The sequence below is a fragment of the Varanus komodoensis genome, unplaced genomic scaffold (genome assembly GCF_004798865.1).
Source record: "Varanus komodoensis strain SLA01 unplaced genomic scaffold, ASM479886v1 scaffold7_3, whole genome shotgun sequence".
In the NCBI taxonomy this organism is placed as follows: Eukaryota; Metazoa; Chordata; class Lepidosauria; order Squamata; family Varanidae; genus Varanus; species Varanus komodoensis.
This window is the reverse complement of record NW_025336480.1, coordinates 11048789-11070370: the sequence shown is the minus strand read 5'-3', so window position 1 is coordinate 11070370 and position 21582 is coordinate 11048789. Positions and strand designations below refer to the sequence as shown.

The 21582-nt window shown below is 42.9% G+C and overlaps 1 protein-coding gene across 2 annotated transcripts in view; it reads right to left on the bottom strand.

Annotated features, from left to right (window-relative positions):
• The window catches only part of TCF7 (transcription factor 7), a 139248-nt gene that overhangs the window by 5822 nt on the left and 111844 nt on the right, over positions 1-21582 (bottom strand). The window contains exons 8-13 of one of the 2 annotated variants that reach the window (XM_044454202.1): positions 21201-21311; positions 20148-20310; positions 17492-17599; positions 9998-10090; positions 5796-5844; positions 3328-3400 (exon numbers count right to left, since the gene is read on the bottom strand). In XM_044454202.1, the coding sequence (XP_044310137.1) occupies positions 3328-3400; positions 5796-5844; positions 9998-10090; positions 17492-17599; positions 20148-20310; positions 21201-21311 (597 nt within the window). The remainder of the gene's footprint in view (positions 1-3327; positions 3401-5795; positions 5845-9997; positions 10091-17491; positions 17600-20147; positions 20311-21200; positions 21312-21582) is intronic. The other variant, XM_044454200.1, reaches the window with a different exon arrangement.

Here is a 21582-nt window from a genome sequence, read left to right as displayed (position 1 = left end):
CCAACTGTAGTCTACCCTATATAGCTACTATTTCTGGGATGGTAAGAATAAAGATTCCTGTAGCAGTAATTGAAATAAATTTTCCCTAAGATTTCTGCCTGGGTGGGGGGTTGTTTTCATGTAGTTATTTAGTACAGCTGAGACCTGTTGACCACTTGGTGGCAGATCTGTGCTCCAGTCCCTTCTGTTTCTCAGTGAGAGCTGTGATAGTGTTTATACAAAATTCTTTCATCATCCTTGGGGCAAATGCTTATGAATGCAGCACTGTTTCCACTGTGTTGAAAAGGTGATCTTGTGTCACACACATAGGTAATTTCGGATGCAGTAGGAAAAAGCTGGAATAGAAATGTGTGATGGGAAATAGTCCTAACCCCCCCCCCCCAACTATTAGCTATGTGCATGTCTGTAGGAGTTAAAAAATGCGGGGAGGGGATGGAAACTCCTCCTACCTCCTGGCTACTCTTTCACCTTTCATGGGTTCATGTCAGTGGGGTCAGCACCTCCATGCTCCTCCACCTGAATGTAATTCCTAATTGCAATTGCAGCCCCTCTCCTGTTCTGATTCACTGAAGTAAATATGATTCACTTTTGAGCAAGTGCCATTGAAGATAATGGGATTAAAATTTGAATAAGCATTTAGTTCTGGGGTGAGATGAAGTAGCACTGCATTTACTTTCCAGGTGACTGGGCAAGTCAGAGAGAGGCTGTGTGCGGGGAGGTAGGCAAGTAGAAAGGAAAAGCAACTTGAAGGCTGATCAGCCTTATCTCCTCCTCAGAGCTCTTGCTGTTTTGTCTTAACCTCCACAGCATACTTCCTCTTCTTTCAGTGCCACTCTCCCTTAGCTCACTGAATCCATTCTCCTCCCAGAACAGTTCCACAAATCTAGCACACACTGAAATATGTACCTTGAAAAAATACAACTTATTAAAAAATCATGATTTCATTGGGCTGAAAAATCTGGATATTCTGGCAGAAACTCTGTGAGTGTCACCTGATGTGTGAGTGAATCAGGTGTTACAGTGTTGGTAAAAATACCTAGTAGATACTTGCTTATTATCCAAATACATTGCCCCCTTTGTTCAGTAGTACATTTCTGCAGATGCAGTCTGTTCATATGAGAGCCAGTGTGGTAGTTAGAATGTTGGACTGGAGACCTTTCAGATCTGGGATTTTGAGATGAGCCATGAGGTGACTCTGGTCCTATCACTTACCCTCAGCCTAACTACTTCACAGGGTTATAGTTCTGAGGAGAAAAACAAAGGAGTGGAGAACTATGTAACTATGTAGAGATATTTCTAAAAACCACTAGAAGTCTTGGGATAAGCAACAGCTGTCATGTTTTAAAGAACCTGGAAAAGGAATGCTTGTAATTCTTGGTAAAGTATGGCTTATAATATCTTTCAGAAAAGCGTCTTTTGTGTGGGGAGGGGAGAGGGAGGGGGCGGGGGGGGGGGAAGCTTCGCAATACTGTGTCCATCTGTTGGTGTATCTGGTGTAAGTTCTCAGGCCTGCAGAACCATGAAGATCTCCATGCCCTGAAGAAACTTTTTATTACTGTTGACTCATTCAGTAACTTGTTCTTTTATGATAAGGGTTTGCCTGGTGCTGCAAAGACATTACTGTTGGCACCAGTCAAGCCTTTCTGGGGAGAGCTTTCAATAAAGGAGAGCTCAGTTGTGGAAAAAACCACCCACCATAACTCAGTTGGTGGGGGCACTCAAGGGTTTTCATTGAAGATTTCAGGGTATGAACACATGGGATAAAGCAATTCCTTAGATACTGTGCTTCCAAACCATAAAGGACTTGAACAGCAAATGTAGTTGGGTGCAGAAATGGATGAGGAATGAGATAGTAAAAATGTCTAATAGTACCTAACTGCCCCCAAAGCTTTTCTTGTATCCTTGAAGACACAGACTGTATAACAGCTGAATTATTGGTGGTTGAAATTTATATGACTGCCATACGTGGTAGTTTTTATACCATGCTAGCCAAAAGCAAGATGATATTATTATTATTATTATTACGTTTTTTATACTGCCCATAGCCAAAGCTCTCTAGGCAGTTGACAGCAATAATCATAGAATCATACACTCAAGTCACCCATCCCACTTCTACCCAGGCCTGACCCTGCTTAGCTTCCAAGATTGGGCAGGATCAGGCACTTCAGGCTACATGGAAGCTATATTGAGTCTTTGGTCCATTTAAATCAGACATTTGGAAAACAAAGCTGCTACAACTGTCATTAGTTCAATTTCTTGTCACGTGGGAGTCAGAATAATACTCTTGTATTTTGGCTCCTGGTTGCTTTGGATAGGTTTACCCATTCAACTTATAAAAGAAGAGAAAGCATTAACAAACCAATGTAGATAACTGGCTCTCACTTCTTCATTCAAATAGTAAATACAGACAACCACTCTGCACAAGCATTCTGGGAATGGTAGGAAGGGTATCTAGGCATTCTGGAGGAGTCATCCGTATAGTAGTTTGGAAGTGCATTTACAAATTAGTTCCTCTGAATAAATACTACTTTGCCATTCATGGGTTAAACTTTCTGAGAAACCATTGAGAAAGAAAACCTTTTGAAAACCCCTTTCCCTAAGTCTTATTTCCTTAGAAGCCACAGTCAACACCCATTTCTTGCCCCTTTGGATTTGCAACTAGGAAAGGCTTGTAGCTGTTTAGGGGGGCAGAATTGTTTTAGAACAGCATCCACAGAGCCCTATCAGAAAAGGATTCTGGTAGTTCCGTTTTCATATTTCAGTCCCTCTGTATTACAATGAGCTTATTTTATACCCCACATTTTTTTTTTCTTTCAAGGAACTCAAGGCAGCTTACATAATTCTCTCTTTTTTTATTCTCACAACAACAACTCTGTGAGGTAAATTAGGCTGAGACCCTCCCAGTGAGCTCCATGGCTGAGCAAGGGACTAGAACCTGGAGCTCCCAAATCCCCGTCCAGTGTTGCCACCACTACGCCACACTGGCTCTCCATCTCTCAGTGTTTTATTTTTTGCTCATGTTTGGCTAGAAAGTAAGACTTTCAGGTTATTTGTCCTTGCTCTCTATACATTTAGGATGAAGTATTTTACATAAAGAATTCCTACCCATTTTACTTTTCTATCTTAGAAGTAGAAAGCACCTGGAGGCAATACTCTGAAACCCATGGAAAACCTTGACAGGTCATAACAGGTAAACCTAAGGAGTGCTATTAGTAGTGTTAGGTGCAAGGGCATCTCTAGGAAATGTGCATGGAAAATACAACCACAAGAGAAGAACCACCTGTACACAAGGAACACACCTGGAAAGCAAAGGTTTCTGATACACACCTGCATGGACCACACCAGTCCATTTGTTGGTTGAGGCCAAAGCGGGCTCTGCATTTCTTAGGAGAGGCAGGATCTGAACAAGGAGCATGCGTGGTGGAGAATGGGCAAGGCAGAGGCATAAACAGCAGCAAGAGCAGGAGGAAGAAGAAAAGATGCAACATCACTTTAGCTGCTGGAGACAAAACTAAACAGGCCACATAAACTCAGTTCTTCAACAAGTTTCTGCTGCCAGCATCTCCTAGAATAAAGTGTGTGTTAGGCAAATACCAACAACAGGCCAGGAATGCAGTGACTGGGATGCAGATCTAAGGATGCTATTACTACTCGAGATCTGTATTGTTGGGCCGCTTTTGAGAAAGTGATCAACAAGCCACTGGCAAAGTTAATTGTATTTTAAATAAATCCCTGCTTTGGCTGTGCTTGAAATGCTGCTGAACTAGAGAGCACCATTGCTTTATGTGCTTGTATGCTTGTGCAGAAGGGCCTTATTACTAAAACAAGCATATGTTCTGTTGTTGGAGCCTAGACTTGAATGATGGTTATATTGATAGGTTTTCTACAAATTCTATTATTCTGTCAGATTTGGTGTGATAGCTCCTTACTGCTTGTGCGTCCTCTTGCTTCAGTATTAGAGCTACTCTGTTTCTTCTGAGTGTCATTTCCAGAGTAAAACACCTTTTGTGTTTGTCAGACTAAAAATGTCCCATTCCATTCCACTTTAGTTCACTTACTCAAAGTGCTGCAATGTTTAACGATTCCATTTCTTGCTTTACGGTTTCCAGTTTGCTTTGATTCATGCTTCTCATGTGCCATATTCCAATTCTGTGTGTTGTGCAGCATCAAACTTTCCTTTCACCCCTGTGCATGTCAGCCATTAGATCTCCTTTCAGCTTTGATCTAGTTGCATCCTTAGCAACATGCTATTGGTACTTGTCCTTTGTTCTTCCCCAGTAGCTCATTGAGTACTTTCCGACCTGGAGGGTGGGGGCAGGTGTCTCATCCTCTGGCACTATCACTTATCTCATTTTGAATTGTTTCATCAGTGGGCTTTCAAGATAAGAAGCATTTAGAAGTGGTTTATAGTGTGCACTTAAGGGTTAGCTTAAGTGTCAGTGCCACTGTCTGTGAAAGATCATCTGATAGAGTTGCCTTCAGCCACCACTGCTGCCCAGTAGCTGCTCTTCAGAAGCTTGTCTGCCTCCATCACTATTAGATACTTCCATTCTGCTGATGTCACAGTTATTCTGGAAGACGGTGGATCATCTTAGGCTAGTGTCTTGGTTTGACCACGAGACAGTCTAGCCTCCTTGAACGCATTGCTGTCAGTTTGCCTTACTCTCAAACCCTCTCACCACATTAAGGTGTGCATCCAAGAGTGGAATGTCTACTATACACAGGGAAATAATGAGATCATAAAGAAGCATAGTGCCAGGAAGAGGCAAGCCTGATGATGGCATCAAGGTTAATAGTGGGTCCAATATTCCCCAAAGAGTTGAAACTGCAACACTGGCCTGCAGTCCTATGGACTTGCCTGGAAATGAAGCCCATCAAATTGAGTGGGGCATGTGCCAGAATTAAAATACTTAGTGCTTGGCTGTAAGGCCATAATTCTATGCAAAAGTCCTTGGAACCGACTGGGTCTAACTTCTGAGTAAAGCTGCACATTACTTGAGGATTGCCACTGAAAAGGGGAGTTTCTGTGTACATCTTAAATTTTATTTCATGCAACTGAGAATCCCCAAAGCTTTTGTTACATTTATTATGAAAAATCAGTCCTAAACTGCTAACGAATGTAACATAACATATGAGTCCTGCACAATAACTTGACAAAGATATGATTCAGATATGAATTGCCAGGGTAGGATAATGGCTGCTTTAGAGGTTTAACTTATGGTGTGTGCACACACACATACACGTAGGCCATACTGGGACACCAGCCAGTAGCTCATGAACAATGTGTGACTACGTGCAGGGAAAAAATTTGGTTGGGAAGTCAGCTATTCTAGAGGCCTTTACACTGACCTGCATCTAGATTTAGGTGATCAGGAATCTCAAAATGCTGCAAATACAAGTTTAAGACTAGAGGAAGGGACTTAGTTTGATTTGTCAAAAAGCAACAAGGTATATGCTGAATACTCTTTGTCTCTTAATTGGTGTGTTGATAATGTCACAGAAGAGCAGACAGAAGATACAATGGCAGATAGTGGCAAAGCTAGAAGAAATAGCTGTTATGTCTTATGTGACATGAAACACAGATTAGAGTTTATAGCACAGATAGTCACCCGTCAATAGAAGAAATAGAGGTAGTATTAGCATAGCTGTGGCTTACCCTAGTCATATTAAGCCATGGATGCAAAACCTAGAGGAAGATTATAGCTATTGTTTGGCTGCCTCAACTAATCCCCAACCAATGTAAACAAACTGACAGTTACTAGATAATGTTCTGGATATTGCATCAGTGGATTTACCTGAGTTGGAGTCTTGCTGTTTTTCTCTTGTTCGTCTTTTCTTTTTCCCCTAGGATTAAAGAAAGGCGGGGAGGGGAACAGAGAACAAAAATCATACACTGAATAAAAGCAACTTGTTTTCGCAGAGGACCTCCTTGAGAAGGCAATAACTGCTGATGGAACTGAGGGCCCCACTCTCCCCCCACCCCCAGCAAAGTGACTTGCTCTGGATCTAATCACAGTGGATTCTGCTAATCCAAACTCCTTGCTGGTAAAACGAGAGCATCTGATCCCTTCTACCTTGGGGTCCAAGCTGGGCCCCCAAGCTGCCAGACAGATACAACAATTTATAGCAATAGTTCTCAGCACCATCACTAAAGGGAACTCAGTGGGTGGACCCAGCTACCTCTTTCTTCCCATCTATGGTCTAGAAATAGCCCCTCCTCAGTGCAGCATCCTCTCCAGCTCTCAGTGCCACCAGCCTGGTACCCAGCCCACAAGCCCTCATGACCCCCCGCTGGGAAACTATGGTTTGGGTAACTTCAGATATGAAACCCTGAAATCTAGTTGCAAAGGAAGAAGCCACTCCTGCTTCAGCAGAAGGCAAGACATGACCATTAATGAGCATCATGTCTGTGCACCTTGCCACATCAGGTATGCAGGTGACTTGTTTGAACACATACAAGATGTAGAGGGGGCCAGTTAGCTAGTTATTGCTTGATAACTGAGCAATGATAATTGCTCGCCACATCAACAACTCTTGTGCTCTTGTGTTATGGCTGAAATTAAAAGAAGTGCAGATTGCAACTATCAGCAGCTAAAATATCTGTACAGCAAAATGGAAGCATGCCGTTTCCTACAGAACTATGCACCATACAAGTCAGGTCTGCCCTGCTCACCCCTCTCTACATTATTCTCCCTGGCTGTGCTTGACAATAGAGCTTTCCCCCTTTGACTTTGGTTGTTCTGCCATAGTGGTGGCTAAGAATAGCGCCGTGCTGTACCACATGTACAACTGTTAGGACTCTGCTACTTTAAAAATGTCTTTGTTATCAGAGATACCTGCTCTATGAGCTTGTTCAGAACCGCTAGTAAAATACATTTTAGGGATCCTTGCTCATGACAACAATCCAGCTGCCTATCAGTTGCGCAAGGATTGACTTCCTCTTTGTGATGCAGGAAAGACTTGAGCCTTTTTTCATACCTTCTAAAAACACACATGCACTGAATCGGGGCGAGGGAATCATGCCCTATGGGTTGCGGGTCCAAGCCTCCACACATTTGGTCAAAGCTCTGAAATAAGCCCACAGCTGTGGCTTAAACATGAAAAGGCTCAGAGAAAGGCTTATGCCTTTGTCACATGTTCATCTGCTTGTGCAGTAAGTTTCCAAAAATGGCCCACCAGGGGAAGTGCATGGCTTGCTGCCACCAGAGAGCAGTGACCCAAGTTGAGAAAAGAACCTAATTTGCTCAGTACATACACTTTTCAGGTGCACAAAGATAAGCTGCATTTTGGTGTGAAGTTGCTCTGTCTGTGCCAGTCCCTAATCGTGCTGGGACTGGCACAGATGCCAAATGGAATAGGTGTGAATGATGTAAACTAGATCTCTTTTCCAGGCATGTTGGAGCAGTGTTGGCCTGCAGCCGACACACAATCCTTCCAAGAATGAAATTGAGTGTTAGCATTATTAAAAGGGCACTTCCAAAAAATTGGGGAAGGGGAGGAGATAATAAGATGGAGAGAAAGTTAGCCAAATTTCAGACACAACACATAGACTACAACTGCATAATTAAACATGTTTTTTGGTAAGTGATAGATTTTGCATGCATGCATGGTATCTCCCTTGAGTAAAATAATTTAAAATCAGCTATTGCAAATAAAGGCATGTGTACCAAATCCAGGGCTTGTACTTTTTACTATGCATCTCACATCAGCATTTGTAATGTCTTGACTTCCTAAATTTAGGGTACAAGATTTATTCTTATGTACAGATTGAAAAATGCAAACTATTTGTAGATTTGGACACCCCCTTAGCATATTGTACTCACAACTAAATTTGTTGTGTTCAGGTTACTCAATAAATGTTTAGGATGGCAGCCCTTGTTTAACTTTCAGAGATGTGACTGCAAACTTGAAGAAAAACAAAGGCTGTTCCATTTTAAGTTCAAACACTTTTTAAATGTGTTTGTCATTAGTGAGGCACTGATGAAAGCAGGCAAAAATCAAACCAGATTGTTTCCTCCTACACTCTTCTCCATACATAACTAATTTTGCTTGCATTGAGAGGCCTAGTTAGTACATGGCTTCATTGCCAGAGTTAAAACACAGTGAACGGGATCCAGGATTGGCCTTCAGTTGACAGACTCCACTAAAATGTTTTTTGAGGAATTCTCCCTTCCCTTCTGTCCTGCAACTCACTTGATTTAGTAGTGTTCCCATGGGGCTGGACTGAACAGCCTGATGTGGGGAAATCCTACATCCTAGTTGCATGTGCCTAATTTGGATTCATCTCAACTCAAACTTGATTGTTGTTACTAACCTGCATCTTAGCTATAAGATAGAAATAGGATCTAAATGCGTATTAGAATATTCTAATTGCAAATGGCTCTCTAATATGTTTTGGAAAGCATTTCCACAGTGGTTCAGCATTAGGCATTGAAGACAAGTTACTACCTACAGCTTTTGGGTTGTTCGCACTCCAAGAGTAGGAGAAAAACCATTTCAAACATTCAGAAAGGGTATATTTTCTGTCTTACATATTTCACTTACTTTTAACATATCTGTATTCTGTATATGCCTCTTGGTAGTGATGCAGGCTTGTTTGATGTTATCCTGGCATGTCAAAATGTTAGCCCATCAAGGGCCAAGGTTCTAGCCCAGCCTTCTAAGATTAGGTGCCCATTTTCCATGCACAAGGAAATGCTCTGCACTTGCCTCTTGTTATAAGTACAGCACAGCAAATTCTGCTTCTGCTGCCTGTCATTAAAGCCCAGCTGCTGGTTTTCCTGTACAGACCAGGGACAAGATGGCACTTGCAGCAAAGAAGCTTTGGGCAGGAAGAAGGCATAAATCCTTCTTATCCTTGGTAACTTAAGTAACAAGCTTAAGGGGTCTTAATTGTTAGCACCAATCAAAGGAAATGGCATTCCCAAACCTCCTTATTTCCTACCCGAAGCATCATTCCTTCCACCAGACAAGGAAGGGTCAGAAGCACAGCAGATTTCCCAAATGGGGATCAACTACTGGTAGATGAGAGAAGGGCCAACACCAGCCTTCCCTGTTGGATTAGGCTAACAACTGTCATCAAAGCCTTATGTTTGCTATTGTTGTCCTTGCTGGGAACTGGCGGACCTGCAGCTATGAATGAATGTGAAAGTGAATGAATAAATAACTGCTGGGAATCAGGTGTGGGAGGACAGTGCAACTATGTCTGTACTTCTAGTGCCAGGAGTTTTAAAGAGCCTCCTGTGGTTTTCCTCTTTTCTGTCTGGGACTGTGGGAGGTGGAATTCAGTATGAAGGACAGGTGCTTGAAGTGCACCAGCTGCCACTGTAGATCATGACAGTCCAAAGCAGCTTATTGCATAGGGATACATGCTTCCTGCCAGCAGCTTGCTTGCAAAGGCTATGTGCGGACAAAAATTCTAGCAGTTTCAAAAGACTAGAAAGATGCAGCACACATACATAAACATTCATAGTCCATGATCATTTCCAGATGCTGGGGACAAAGAATAGGGGCTGGCTATCACCTTTACTGCTTGTGAACTTCCTGGAAGCATTTTTGAACCACTGTTGGAAACAGGGTGCTTGACTAAATTGGATTCCTTCCCCCCCCCCCCCCACGCTGGGCCTGGTTTGATCCAGGAGGGTGGAGCTTGTACCATAAAAATGGAAGTGCAACAAGACTCCAAATCAGTAGAGCCTATACATTCTTCGTGCATCTTCTCGACCTAATTTTCTAGAAAGGAAAGTGCTAGCAGACAGCATCCACCCTCTTCCACTGACACACAGCTAGCCACCTGGAAAAACTACGCATAGCCTATTGAGGGTCCCCTCCAAATCAACAAATTCCACAGCCAATGAGCAATTCTATGGCCATGGAAAAGCTCAGGGCTCCTGGAATTCTGCAGCCAACGCTGAGTTAGGTGGATGCATGAGTGGCAGATGGTTACAGACTCTCACTGCCGTAATGCAGAATGACATTCGCTGCAGAATTCGCTTACCCTTGCCGCAGAAACCGGCCCCGAAGTGCTGCTGAATTCCAGGGGCCCTGAGTTAAACTTTGTGTGATCACGGGATGAAGAGCCTGAAGAAGACTGTAGAGCAAGGGGTAAAGCATTAAAAAAGCAGCTGCAATTGGCACTGAAAAAATGCACCAATTAAGTACACGAGCACATCAAAATGCATGCAGAAAAACCCTGGCAGAGTGAATTTCACAGTTAACTGAGTAATTAAAGAAAGCCACTCGTACAGTTGGAAAGAAACCTCAGCGTCATAACTCGAGTTACCAAAGACAGGTGAAGGGCCAGATCGAGGATGCAACTTCCATGGACGTAAGGGCTCTATTCCTGGAAAACGTCCCTGCCAGAATTCCGCCTGACCCCACAGCTCACACCCTTTGCTTGGCCTGCCCTGCCCTGCCCTGCCCACCCTCACCCAGTCCTGCTGCCAGGATGGGGCAAAGGGTGCGCTTCCCTGCCCTAGGCCTGTGCTTCACCCTCACCCCTGGAGAAGTTTTTAGAGATCTGTATTTTTAATTTGTGACATGAAGGCAGGCCATGACAGCAGCCACTTAACGAGTAACAGCTTGTTTTAGGAGCAGAAAAATGTAAGAACAGGATTCTCTGAAAAAGTCAGTGAACGTGGCAGGGAGCATGCACAGCAAAGGCCTCATCTGGAAGAGCACCCAAAGGTCTGTTCACTCAAGGGTTTTTCACCGAGGGTGCCTTTTTCATGATCACAATTGCCCTATAACTGCTCAAGTTCTCCTGGATGGAAATAGACTAGGAATACTGCTGTGCCCACTTTAGTGAGCTGGCCATCTGGCCAACTCATTTATAACTCAACCTTTCTGGTTTTCTGTGAGTGTGCTGCTCAGCACGAGGTTTTTCTAGAGTTTCTGAGCAGAAAAATTGACCCAGCAGTCAATCTTTAAAAATCCAGTTACTTTCCACAATTAGTTTCCAATTGCTTAGTTAGTCCCTAACAAACCCCTGGTGCTCATCCTCAGTGGTCTGTTAATGTTGCTTTTGCATAGTCCATTATGTAAGTGAGGGTGCTTTCTGCATGAAAGGGGAAGGCCACTGTCTTCTCCTTCCTCTGCCCTGGCCTCCTCATCCTCCCCACCACCGAGAAGGGGGCTGGCTGGTGCTCGACACCTCCCTCCCTAAAACGACCTAGCTAGAAATGCAGCCGCTACTTCTAACAAGAAAGGCTGCTACAGGCTGGCTCGTGTAGCATTTTCAGAGGCTGGAGTGAGTCCTGTGAGGGAGGAGAGAGCCGGAAAGCTGCTAGCCTAGTTACCCCTGACTAAATCTGGATCCAGCCCAAACTTTGAAGAAGAGGGCCTCAGAGGAAGAAGGCAACTTCACAGTTCCTTAAAAAAACATTGGGCGTGGAGGAATGCCATGCCTAGCAGTGAATACTTTAAGAAAACCTTTAAGTGATAGTGTGTAGAATCAGGCATGGGTTAGGGGGGTGTGTGTGTGTGAGGCCTGCATTGCAACAAAACTGACCCTTGGCTTGGAGTGGCTTGTTGACTACAAATGTCAGCATTTTTTCTGAAGATTTAATATTAATGTATCTCTGCATATCTATTGTAGGCTGCTGGCTATCACTTTATCTCTGTGCTATGGCAGATGTTTAATACAGTAGATTATTGAAGGGAAAAAGACATCTTAAAACTTAATTGCTTTTGAACTTCAAAATTTGATTTTGGTCTAAAAATTGAAGTCATGGCTTTTTCCATCTATGTGGATGCAGAAATAAATGCATGTGAATAATACTTGGCATTTGAGAATAGAGACTACTGGTTACCAGACAGTAGTTTTCATTTTCTAATATCCAGATGAAACTTTTTAAAAAGTGGAAAATACTGAAGCCCTAGCATTTGAAAATTCTTTCATATAAAGACAGTTCTTTAAAAAGGCAGCATCTGTAGAATAACTATTGCATCTAGTCTGATACAAGAATGTCAAAAAAGAATTTCTACCATGAGGTTGTTGTCATTGCAACAGTTTGGCTCTTAAGACAAATTATCTTAAGGAAGTTCATGGAAGGAAAGTTTCCCATTTGCTCTCTCTCTGTGCAACCACTGGAGATCCTTAAAATGCTGTCTGGAGTTGTGATCAGCTCCAAAGAACACTGCTAAAATTCTTTGATTACCGAATCCTTCAGCTGAGCATCACTTTCTAACATGTGAAAATAAATATGCAAGAGGAGTACTTCACAGTTATGCCTTTACATTTGTTTCTGAAGGAACTCCACTAATTCTGGGGCTTTTTACTTAAAAACAAACAGAAACCTTTATGGATGCAATCTATCAACTCTGAAATGTCAATAGAAAGGACTTCAACCAGATGTGACTGGCCACAGAGAGCTATTAGGCAAGTATTGAAGAAAAGTAGCTATGGCAACAAGAGAGCAAAAGAGTACGCATTAATGAATGAATGAGGGCTTTCTGCAGATTCTGTTAAAACATCTAAATTGACAGTTCTCTCCCACGGTCTCTGCCACCCCTTTTCTGGGTACCTCTCACATTCTGCTGTTTTCCTCAGCCCTTAAACATCTTTCAGTCTTTCCATATACTCTTGGAATATCTAATCACTTCCTTTGTCCTGTAGCGAGTTCTAGTAACAAGCTTCTTCGACACTCTGGCCAGGTGGCTGGGGCTGCTCCTGTTGCTGGCTTGCAGACTTTGAGGTCCAATTCTCTGTAGCTAGGGCAAAGTAGAAAGTGCCCGATGGCAGGTGTGCATTTCCTGCCCCGCCAGACAAGTCTGGGGGCAGCCCTGCCTTTCAGTACCGGAGCACAGTGGTCACTGGAAGTCGGTTGGCTGCTTCTGGGATTTTAGTATATTACCACTGAAGGATCTGGATCTGGGCCTCAGTGTGGCCAGATAATAACCCTTTCCACAGCCTGCCCCTCTTTCAGAGAAAGGGAAATGCAAAGTGGGCATAGGTTATTATTGATCTATTATTTATTATATTTATATTCCTCCTTTTTTCTTTTAAAGCACTCAAGGTAGCTTACATCATTCGCCTTCTCTCACAGCTCTCAATCTTATCCTCACAACAACCCTGTGAGGTAGGTTGGACTTCAAGTCTGTGACTGGCCCAAATCACCTTGTTGGCCTGAGTCCCAGATCTACACTCTTAACCACTACACTACACTGGCTCATTATTATTAAAATATATATTATATTTATATCCCACCTTTTTTCCTTTCAAGGTGAGCTAGTAAACTGCTAAGTTTAAAGAAGCTAGTGCAGCCCAGCTATCCATCTCTGCCCAGTTCTGGGAAAAACCCAACTCCATCACATTTGTGGATCTTCTTTATTCCCTGGGCAGGAGTGGCAAGGAAGGGCTTCACTGCATATTTAAACTGTTGGCTGGTACGGATTAATTCAGGTAGCCTCTTATATCCCCAACATCAAAATTCTTGCAAAATTACCAGAAGGCTTAAGGAAAGGCACCACCAAATTTAAGGAGACTGGGCGCAGCTTAACTATCAGCTGATGGCTGGGCTGTACTGAAAGGCTTTGCCTTTCCCACCTTCCATGGATGAGATCAAGAGGAGCAAGCTGAGACAAGTAATGGGCTGCTGGCAGTGTGTAATCAGCACAAATGAAAGGCAAGCACAACATACCACATCCTCCTCAGCTGTGAACAAGCTGAATCTAAATAATATTAATCTGGCTGGGCAGGAGTTGGATCACCAAAAACGCACTAAATATGTCAAATCTTGTAATCCAGTGAGAACATTTCTAACACATTAATTTATATAAATCATTAAGAGCGCTGACACAAATGGTTGTAATTATCTTATTAGCTGCAAGGGGGACCCATAGGCAAAGCCTCCACTCTCTCTACATTTTAATTTCTCTCCAGGGCCTTATTTCTGATGATTATAAATCTACTTCAAGCTCATATAAATTAAAAAGAAACCAGTATGCCTATTATCTGGCAGTTTTTCTTGCTATTTTACATTGTGAGCACCTGGAGGGAGAAACTGTTCCTTGATGATAGGGAAGTCGATATTACCCTAAGCGAATAAAAAGAGTTCTAATCCCTAAGCTAAAATGCCTCTACAATGTAAGCAGATAAATTATTAGTCACAACTCCAGTCTGTAACACACCAAGCATAGCTGGCTGGGGAACACCGAGAGTTGCAGGACTTTTTCCTTTCTAAACATGTGGATGGATGATGCTCCAAATGACGAGCCAGCATGACATTGCGGATGGTGGAGCAGCACCTTCTCGTCACCGCATTGTGTTTGTATCTCCCCTCTTTCTTCTGGCGAGGAATCCATAGCTCTATTGCATCCTCACTATCAGAAGCCTGTGAGGGGCCTTGGGCTGAATGAGTGGCTGGCCCAAAGTCACCCAGTGAGCTTCATGGCTGAGTGGGGGCTAGAACCTGGGTCTCCCCCGAACACCTTAGCATCTGATTATACCTCCCTTCCTGTACAGCCACATCATTCTTATTTTGCGAACAGTACTCAGGAAGGCCAGATGCAGCTTCCAAGTTAAGGGGCCCACTGAGTGTGGCATGACAAATGCCTTCAAAATCCTGGAACAATGCTGATGCTAATTATTACTATTAATGCCTTGTTGTTGTGACTGTTTATAAAGCACTCGGAGACTTTGCTCTACAGCAATTATGTTACAAAGAATGGACCTTGTCCACAGGCTTACCAAAGAAGGGCAAGATGAATATTAAGAGAAAGGACACAGAGGGATGGTGAGTCAGAATGAATGAGAGATCAGAGGGTAAAGACTGAGGGAAAGACATTCACTTTCAGATAATGTGTAAAAGTTACCCTTGCAAGGAGGGAGAGGCACAGATTCCAAGGGGCTCTGGGAACCAAACCAACATTTGTACAATCAGTGCATAGCAGAGCTATGTGTGCTTGGATTATTTTCTTGTTTTTCTCTTTTTAAAAATGCCTCTTGTGAGTGGGGGAGGGACTTTGGGATAGAAATGGGAGGAGAGGCAGCTTAAATTCCCCATTCCAGAGGTCCCAGTCTGAACTGGGGCTGCATGTGCTTGCACTAAACTAAATAATTCAATTATATATAGCTCTGCTAAGTGTGATTGGATGAATGCTTAGCTTGCCTCTGAGTTCCAGGGAAAGGCGACAAGAGAGAAAGGACGTGGGCAGGAGGCAGAAGGAGCAACTGGGGATGTGCAAATGGAGAGAAAAGCTGCTTTGCCAAGAGTCACAGATTTTTGGACCACTTTCTCTCCACCATCTACTCATTTGTGGACTGAGAATTTCTGCAATGTATGTGATCCTGAAAGAGCACAAATTCTTCATAATTGGAGAGCCAGTGTGGTGTGGCAGTGAGAATGTTAGACTGGGGACCTGGGAGAGCTGGGTTCAAGTCCCCGCTCAGCCGTGAAGCTCACTGGGTGACTTTGAGCCACTCACTCACTCTCAGCCTCATCCACCCCACGGAGTTGTAGTTGTGAAGATAAAAAAGAGCTGTTTAAGTCACCTTGGGTTCCACGCAACCCACTTCATAGGGATGTGGTTGTGAGGATAAGCTGCCTTGAATTCTTCCATGAAGAAAAAAGGCAGGACATAAATGCATTGTAATGATAACAATAATGCATATTTATCTGGGGCATTTTCATACCTTACAGGGGAGATTTGTACATTTTGATAAGTGTTTTTTTATTTTGTGTGATTTTCTACAGCCAATTTTGTACAAAAATGCACGTGATGATGATTTTTTTCTGCAAGCCTGGTAGACTGTATGATCTTGGAAAGCCAGTTTCAGTGGAATCTGTGGGACAGACTCAAGAAATCTGGACTCATTTGAGTCCATTGGAGATTTCTCCAACTTCCCTAGCAGTAACCCACAAGTGATAAAAGAAAAGAGTACAGGTAGAGTGGAAACAATTAGAAAGCACATAAAGAGGAAAGAGTGGATATGCAAGGCAAAGCCAAAAAATAAAGAGATTTACATAACAAAAGTAACAAAGCTGGATTTGATAAGGAATAGGAGGACATGAAACACAGAGGAAAAAAACAAAATTGGCATCAGTATTAAAAACAGAAAAGAGAGAAGGAAACTGAAAGATAAGCAAATCAGAAAGAGGGGAATAATGATAATCAAGCTGGGAAAAGCCGTTGTTTTGCATCTTCTTTACAGTGAAGGGGGATGAAAAATAATGGATTCTATCAATATTTAGAAGTTGGAAATTACAAGTTGCTGGAATACATTGCATAAAAGAAAGCAAAAAAGCAGAGAGTCAAAGAAGACTCTAGTGTTCTGTACCCACTATTAAAAAATTATGCAGTGTGTGAGAAAGTGGAAGGAGGTGCAGGTGCAGAAAGGCAGACTGACAACTTCATCTTAGATAGATTAAGGTAGCTAGTCAGAAATAGCAACAAGCCATGCCACAGTACAAAAAAGATGAAAGGGAGAAAGGTAAGACGAGAAGAAAATAGAACTGCAAGTCATCTGTATGAAAGCGATGATGAATATTAAAAGAAAGTAAAAGCAGGACCAAGTGCAAGGGGGGAAGAGAAGGCCTCAGGCAGTTTTTGAGAAGCTGCAGTTGGACCCTGAAAAAAGGCTGAGACTGTAAGGGATCACACAGTACATTAGAAGAGAGAAAATGGTGTTGTTGATTAATGACAAGGTATTCAAGCATTCTCAAAGTAGATGTAACAAAGAAGCAAAACGGCAATTAGGAAACAAAAGAGGAACACAGGATCAAGGTAAGGATTTGAATAAAGAATGGGATAAATAAGAGCAGCAGCATCGTAAGTAGGGCAGAGATCTCATAAGCGAGCCATGCAACAGGGGAAATCAGAAAAAGCCTTAAAAAAGAGGGTGGGAGTGATTAAGCAGGAAAAACAAAAAGCAAGAATTAGTGCCAAAGAAAGAGAAATAAGTGAAAAAGTAGTGAGAAAAGAAAGGGGGGGAGGGGAAAGGAAGCTTCAATTTATTTACATAGTTGTAAGTAATTGTTGTGAACTGCCCAGAGCTTTGGCTTGTGCATTGTATAGAAATGAAATTAAAAAATGTGCTCAAAACTTTCTGTTTAGAACATCACAGTGAACCACCACCTGCATTTTCCATATTTTAATCTTTCTTCGGGGGGGCCCACCCAAAATCAAACACAGACATCCAGTGCCCTGGCAGTCATAGATAGTGATATCAAGTATGCCTAATTTTCACTGGTTTGCACCCAATATAATATTAGCGTATCTGCACGGAAAGGGGCCACTGAATGGCAGCCTCGGCAGTGTAAGGTTGCATGGCAGCCTGATGTTCTGTGCATAGTATTTCTGCGCCTGTCTGACCTAACCCTTTGGCGATTGCTCCTCTATAGCCTCCCGCAGAATTTGCATGGTTTGACTGAGTCAAGTCATTGAAACCATTATTGGCAAAAGGTGGAGAAATAGGTTTCAGGTAGTTTCAAGGATGAACATTAAAAAACCCCTAGATGCGTCCCCCAAATTCTCTCACAAGGGTACTTACATAGTTGTCTCTTGCAGACCAGCCTGGATAGAGCTGCATGTGAAGCTGCCTTTCCTTGCGGGCCAGTTCATAGTACTTGGCTTGCTCCTCCCGCGAAAGCGCGTGCCACTGCCATGGAAAGCAGAGAAAGCAGTGAGACACCAAGGTGTATTTCAGTACCGTCACTGTGATCAGAAAAGAACAGCTCCAGACTGGATCCTGTGCATATGGGGGTGTGGAAACTGCAGCCCTCTAGCTGCTGCTGGACTGCAGCTCCTATCAGCCACAACCAGCATGGCCAATAGTGGAGGCCTATAAGGAATCAGTGCAGAGATAACTTATTCTAGAAGGCACCTTGCTTTTTGTGTGGATAAGGTGGGGGTACAGAGGAGGAGGAAAAACAGACAACTGTGAGGAAGTGTCAAAATCGTTGACTGTCTACTTGACTTGCAAATACCAAAATTAGACTTTATGCTTAGAAACAATGGCTGGGTTCGCACATCATGACTAGCAACCCTGCATGGTTTCCATGATATGCATTTTTTTCTGGAGGTGCCTGACAGAAGATGAAATGATTTCTCTGCTAGCTTGGGTTTCACCCTCTTCGCTCAGTCCTCCCACTGTTCGCATGCATCCCATCAGTCCTGAAACTCAATCCCACACTGGATGGCTGGAGAGGCTCCTGCAGCAGCAGCAGCTCTTTCCAGGAGACCCTATAGTAGGTGTATACCAGGACTGTGGAAACCATGATGCTGGTTTGGATGATCAGAGGGAAACCATGGAACTGACCATTGTTTCTTTCCAAAACCCAAATGTACCATGTTGAAATACCATGATAGGGTGTGGACGGTATGACAGACCCCCCTGCACAAGAATCCTCCATAGCTTGTTGTATTGCGTGAACCCACCTTATGTGTCAAGTAAACCTGATTTGCAGAAACAAACAAAAGAAACTGGCATTTATATGTCAGGGTTTTAGAAGAAACATTTCATGTAATATGTCCTTCCCCCTCACCCTCTTTACCTATAGTTTTCTTTTCTAAAACAAAGGATGAGAAAAATGTTGCAATATTTTCTTTTAGAGTTTCTGAGTATTCCAAAATTTTCAGACGTAGATACTACTGTCATATGTCATGCAACACCCCTTTCAACACCCCTTTTTTATTTAAACAGAACACACTTGTCTGTTAGTCTAGACATGAACCTGGAAGCACATACATTGCTCAAGTAAAATGAAGCTGCTTTGACGAAAGGAAGATGCCAACCCAAAACTAAACCAACATTTCTTTTTTTGTCTCCTTGTTTTGTATAGAATCAACAAAATACAAACCAAGTCTCTGCTGTCTGACTCTAAAATCAGAGTCAGCATGTAGTGATCTCAAGATTAAATTTAAAGTAGTTTGGCTAAGTTGTTTGTTTCCACAAGAGAACACTGTGAGCCCATCAGTCCCGGACCCAAGAAATGCAGGGTCAGCTCCTTGCTCAAACAGCATACATGCATTGAGTGACTTTGGGCAGTTCACAGCTTCTTGCCTTAGGTTCCCACCCACATAGTGGAAATTATTGGTACCTGCTTCAAACAGTTGTGGGGACACGACCTCTGTAACCTAAAGCCATTTACATGTTAAAAGAGATCTAGAAATGTTTGCTGGGAGTTTGTAAAAAAATCTCTGCAGACATTTGAATTTTCTGGTAATGCAGCATCTTCTGAAAATCCCAGATAATAAAAGTTATGGTTGGAAGACATGAGGAATGAAATTTAATCCACCATGGGTGGAAGGCTAGTAAACAGTCAGGGAAAGGGAAGGCTTAAAATGCTTTTGTTAACTGCTCCTCCTGTAGCAACAGCACATTCTTTAAGATGACTTATGAAATTAATTATGGGAGATTTCAAAAGTGCTAAAAGGCACTCGGACAGACTTGGAAAATATTTAATCTAAATAGGCAGAAGATGAAGGAAAAGGACAGAGGTTATGAAAGCTTTGTCAATGCGTTTATATTCCTTTGCTTCCCAGGCTACTAGGAATAAAGCCTGGATTTCATAACATTTTCTTCAGAAGACCCTGAGGTATTCTGTGTAGGCCACAGCTATTAGTCTCAGCTAAACTGGTGCAGTCTGTCTGTCTGTCTGTCTCTCCGTCTATCTTTCACACACACCAACTTCACTGCTAAACATGATTTCCCTAAGAGCAGCTTAGCAACCCGCTGCCCATTAAGCTTCTATGGATGGGGTGATCCTCCATCATATAGTCAGCATAGCCAATGCTGAAATATTCTGGCAGTTGCAAGTCAAAATATCTGGAAGGCACTAAGTTGCCCTAGAAACTAGAGTATACTGAACTTATGTCCAAACTGACCCTTTGGAATTCTATACCGTCCAACATATAAGGTGACCCAAAGAATCACAGAATACTTGAACTGGAAAGGGCCAAAGGGCCATTGGGTCTAACCCACTGTTCAGTGCAGGACTTCAAGTGAAACTATTCCTCTCAGATGGCTGTCAAGTTGCCTGTTCTATCATCCTGCTTTCTTAGCCCCATGAAGCAGTAGATTGATGATGCTGTCTAATTCTTAAGGACCACCAACTCGGGAAATGTTGAATAATGCATTCACCAGAGAGCATTCAGAACTCCTACCTCCTGGTCAAAATAATGCCATTCGCTTTTTGTGCTCTTACCCGCCTTCCTAAGATCTGGTTGATGGCTGCACTTTCTTTCAAGGTGCACTCAGCAATGACCTTTGCCCGCATTTCTTTCATATACAACATAAAAGCGTTAAGGGGCTTTTTGATAGTGGGCTTCTTGGCTTCCTTCTCTCTCTTTGGTTCTGGTTGCGATTTCCTTGCCAGAAACAGAAAAGAGACATTTGATAAAACAAGACACTCACAGTCACAAATGGGAAAAAGACTGATATCCATAAGCCAAAGCTTAGATCTAAAAGTATTTTAAAAACAAAACCTGTGGAATACAGTCTGCAGTACTGGCCACCTCCAGTGGCTACTGGCAGAGAACATGGTGCTGGGCCATTTAAACCCTTCCTTTGATCTGGTTCCACACAGGCAGATCTCACTTATGATGTATTCAAGCAAGAACCATCCCAACGACTATATGCATTTTGCAGTACTGTACGTAGTCTATGGGCTAAGTAAAATATTTGTTAAATCTCGTCTACTCTTCTGTAAGTGTATGCAGCCATGACTCAGATTGGGACCATAGTACTTCAGAAGAGGAGAATTTAAGCTTCCACCCATTTACTTTAAATGGGGAAAATTCCATGGGGAAGTATTCAGAAACAGAAAAAAGAAACCTCAACTGATTCCAAGGGAAGTATTTTTCTCTTTTAACCCTCTCTGATGGGAGGTGGTGGTGGAATTTCAGGAAAAAGGAGTGGGAGGAAAGCATAAATCCTCCTCTCCCAAAGCACCATGGGAGAGGAGGACCTAAATCAGGCTCACTTCCAGGGGAACAGAGAAAGCCAGCATGCCTTGCTCCCCTTCCAACAGATGTGTAGTTTGGTCCTATGCTAATCTTCCGAACAGGTGTTGGGGGTATGGGAAATAATAGGCGGTAAAAGAGCAAAATGCCAACCTCCTGCCCACAACTTCCCCACTAGAAATGGCACCCCCCGACACCTGTTTTGAGGATTAACAAACTGCTCTTTGAAGACCTAAACTGGATGGAAGGCATATGTCGTTCCAACATTTACTTTATCCGTAAACTTGGCCACTTACATGCTTCGGTCATAGTTATCAATTTCTTGTTTGCCAGAGGGAGAGGTGATCCCCGGGTGTGGAATTCCTGTTGTATGCATCCCAGAGCCAAGCACCAAGGGATGTGTGATCCTGCAATAGAAAGCATTCTGTGACTGCCCAAACCGGTTACATATGACAGCCCACGTGGGTTTGGTGCGCAGGTGGGCTTGGCTCCAAGGACAGAGAGGGGACCGTCTCAAAAAATGCTCCTTAGTCTGTTTAGCAGCAACATTTGCATGGGAAGGAAAGATAGGCAGTAAAAGTAAAAACAATAAAGACAGGCAACAGCAGAATTGTGTGTGCAGGGTTTCTAAAGGTTTGTGGGGAAAGCCGGCAGCCAGGCTTCTGTTATACTTCTGGC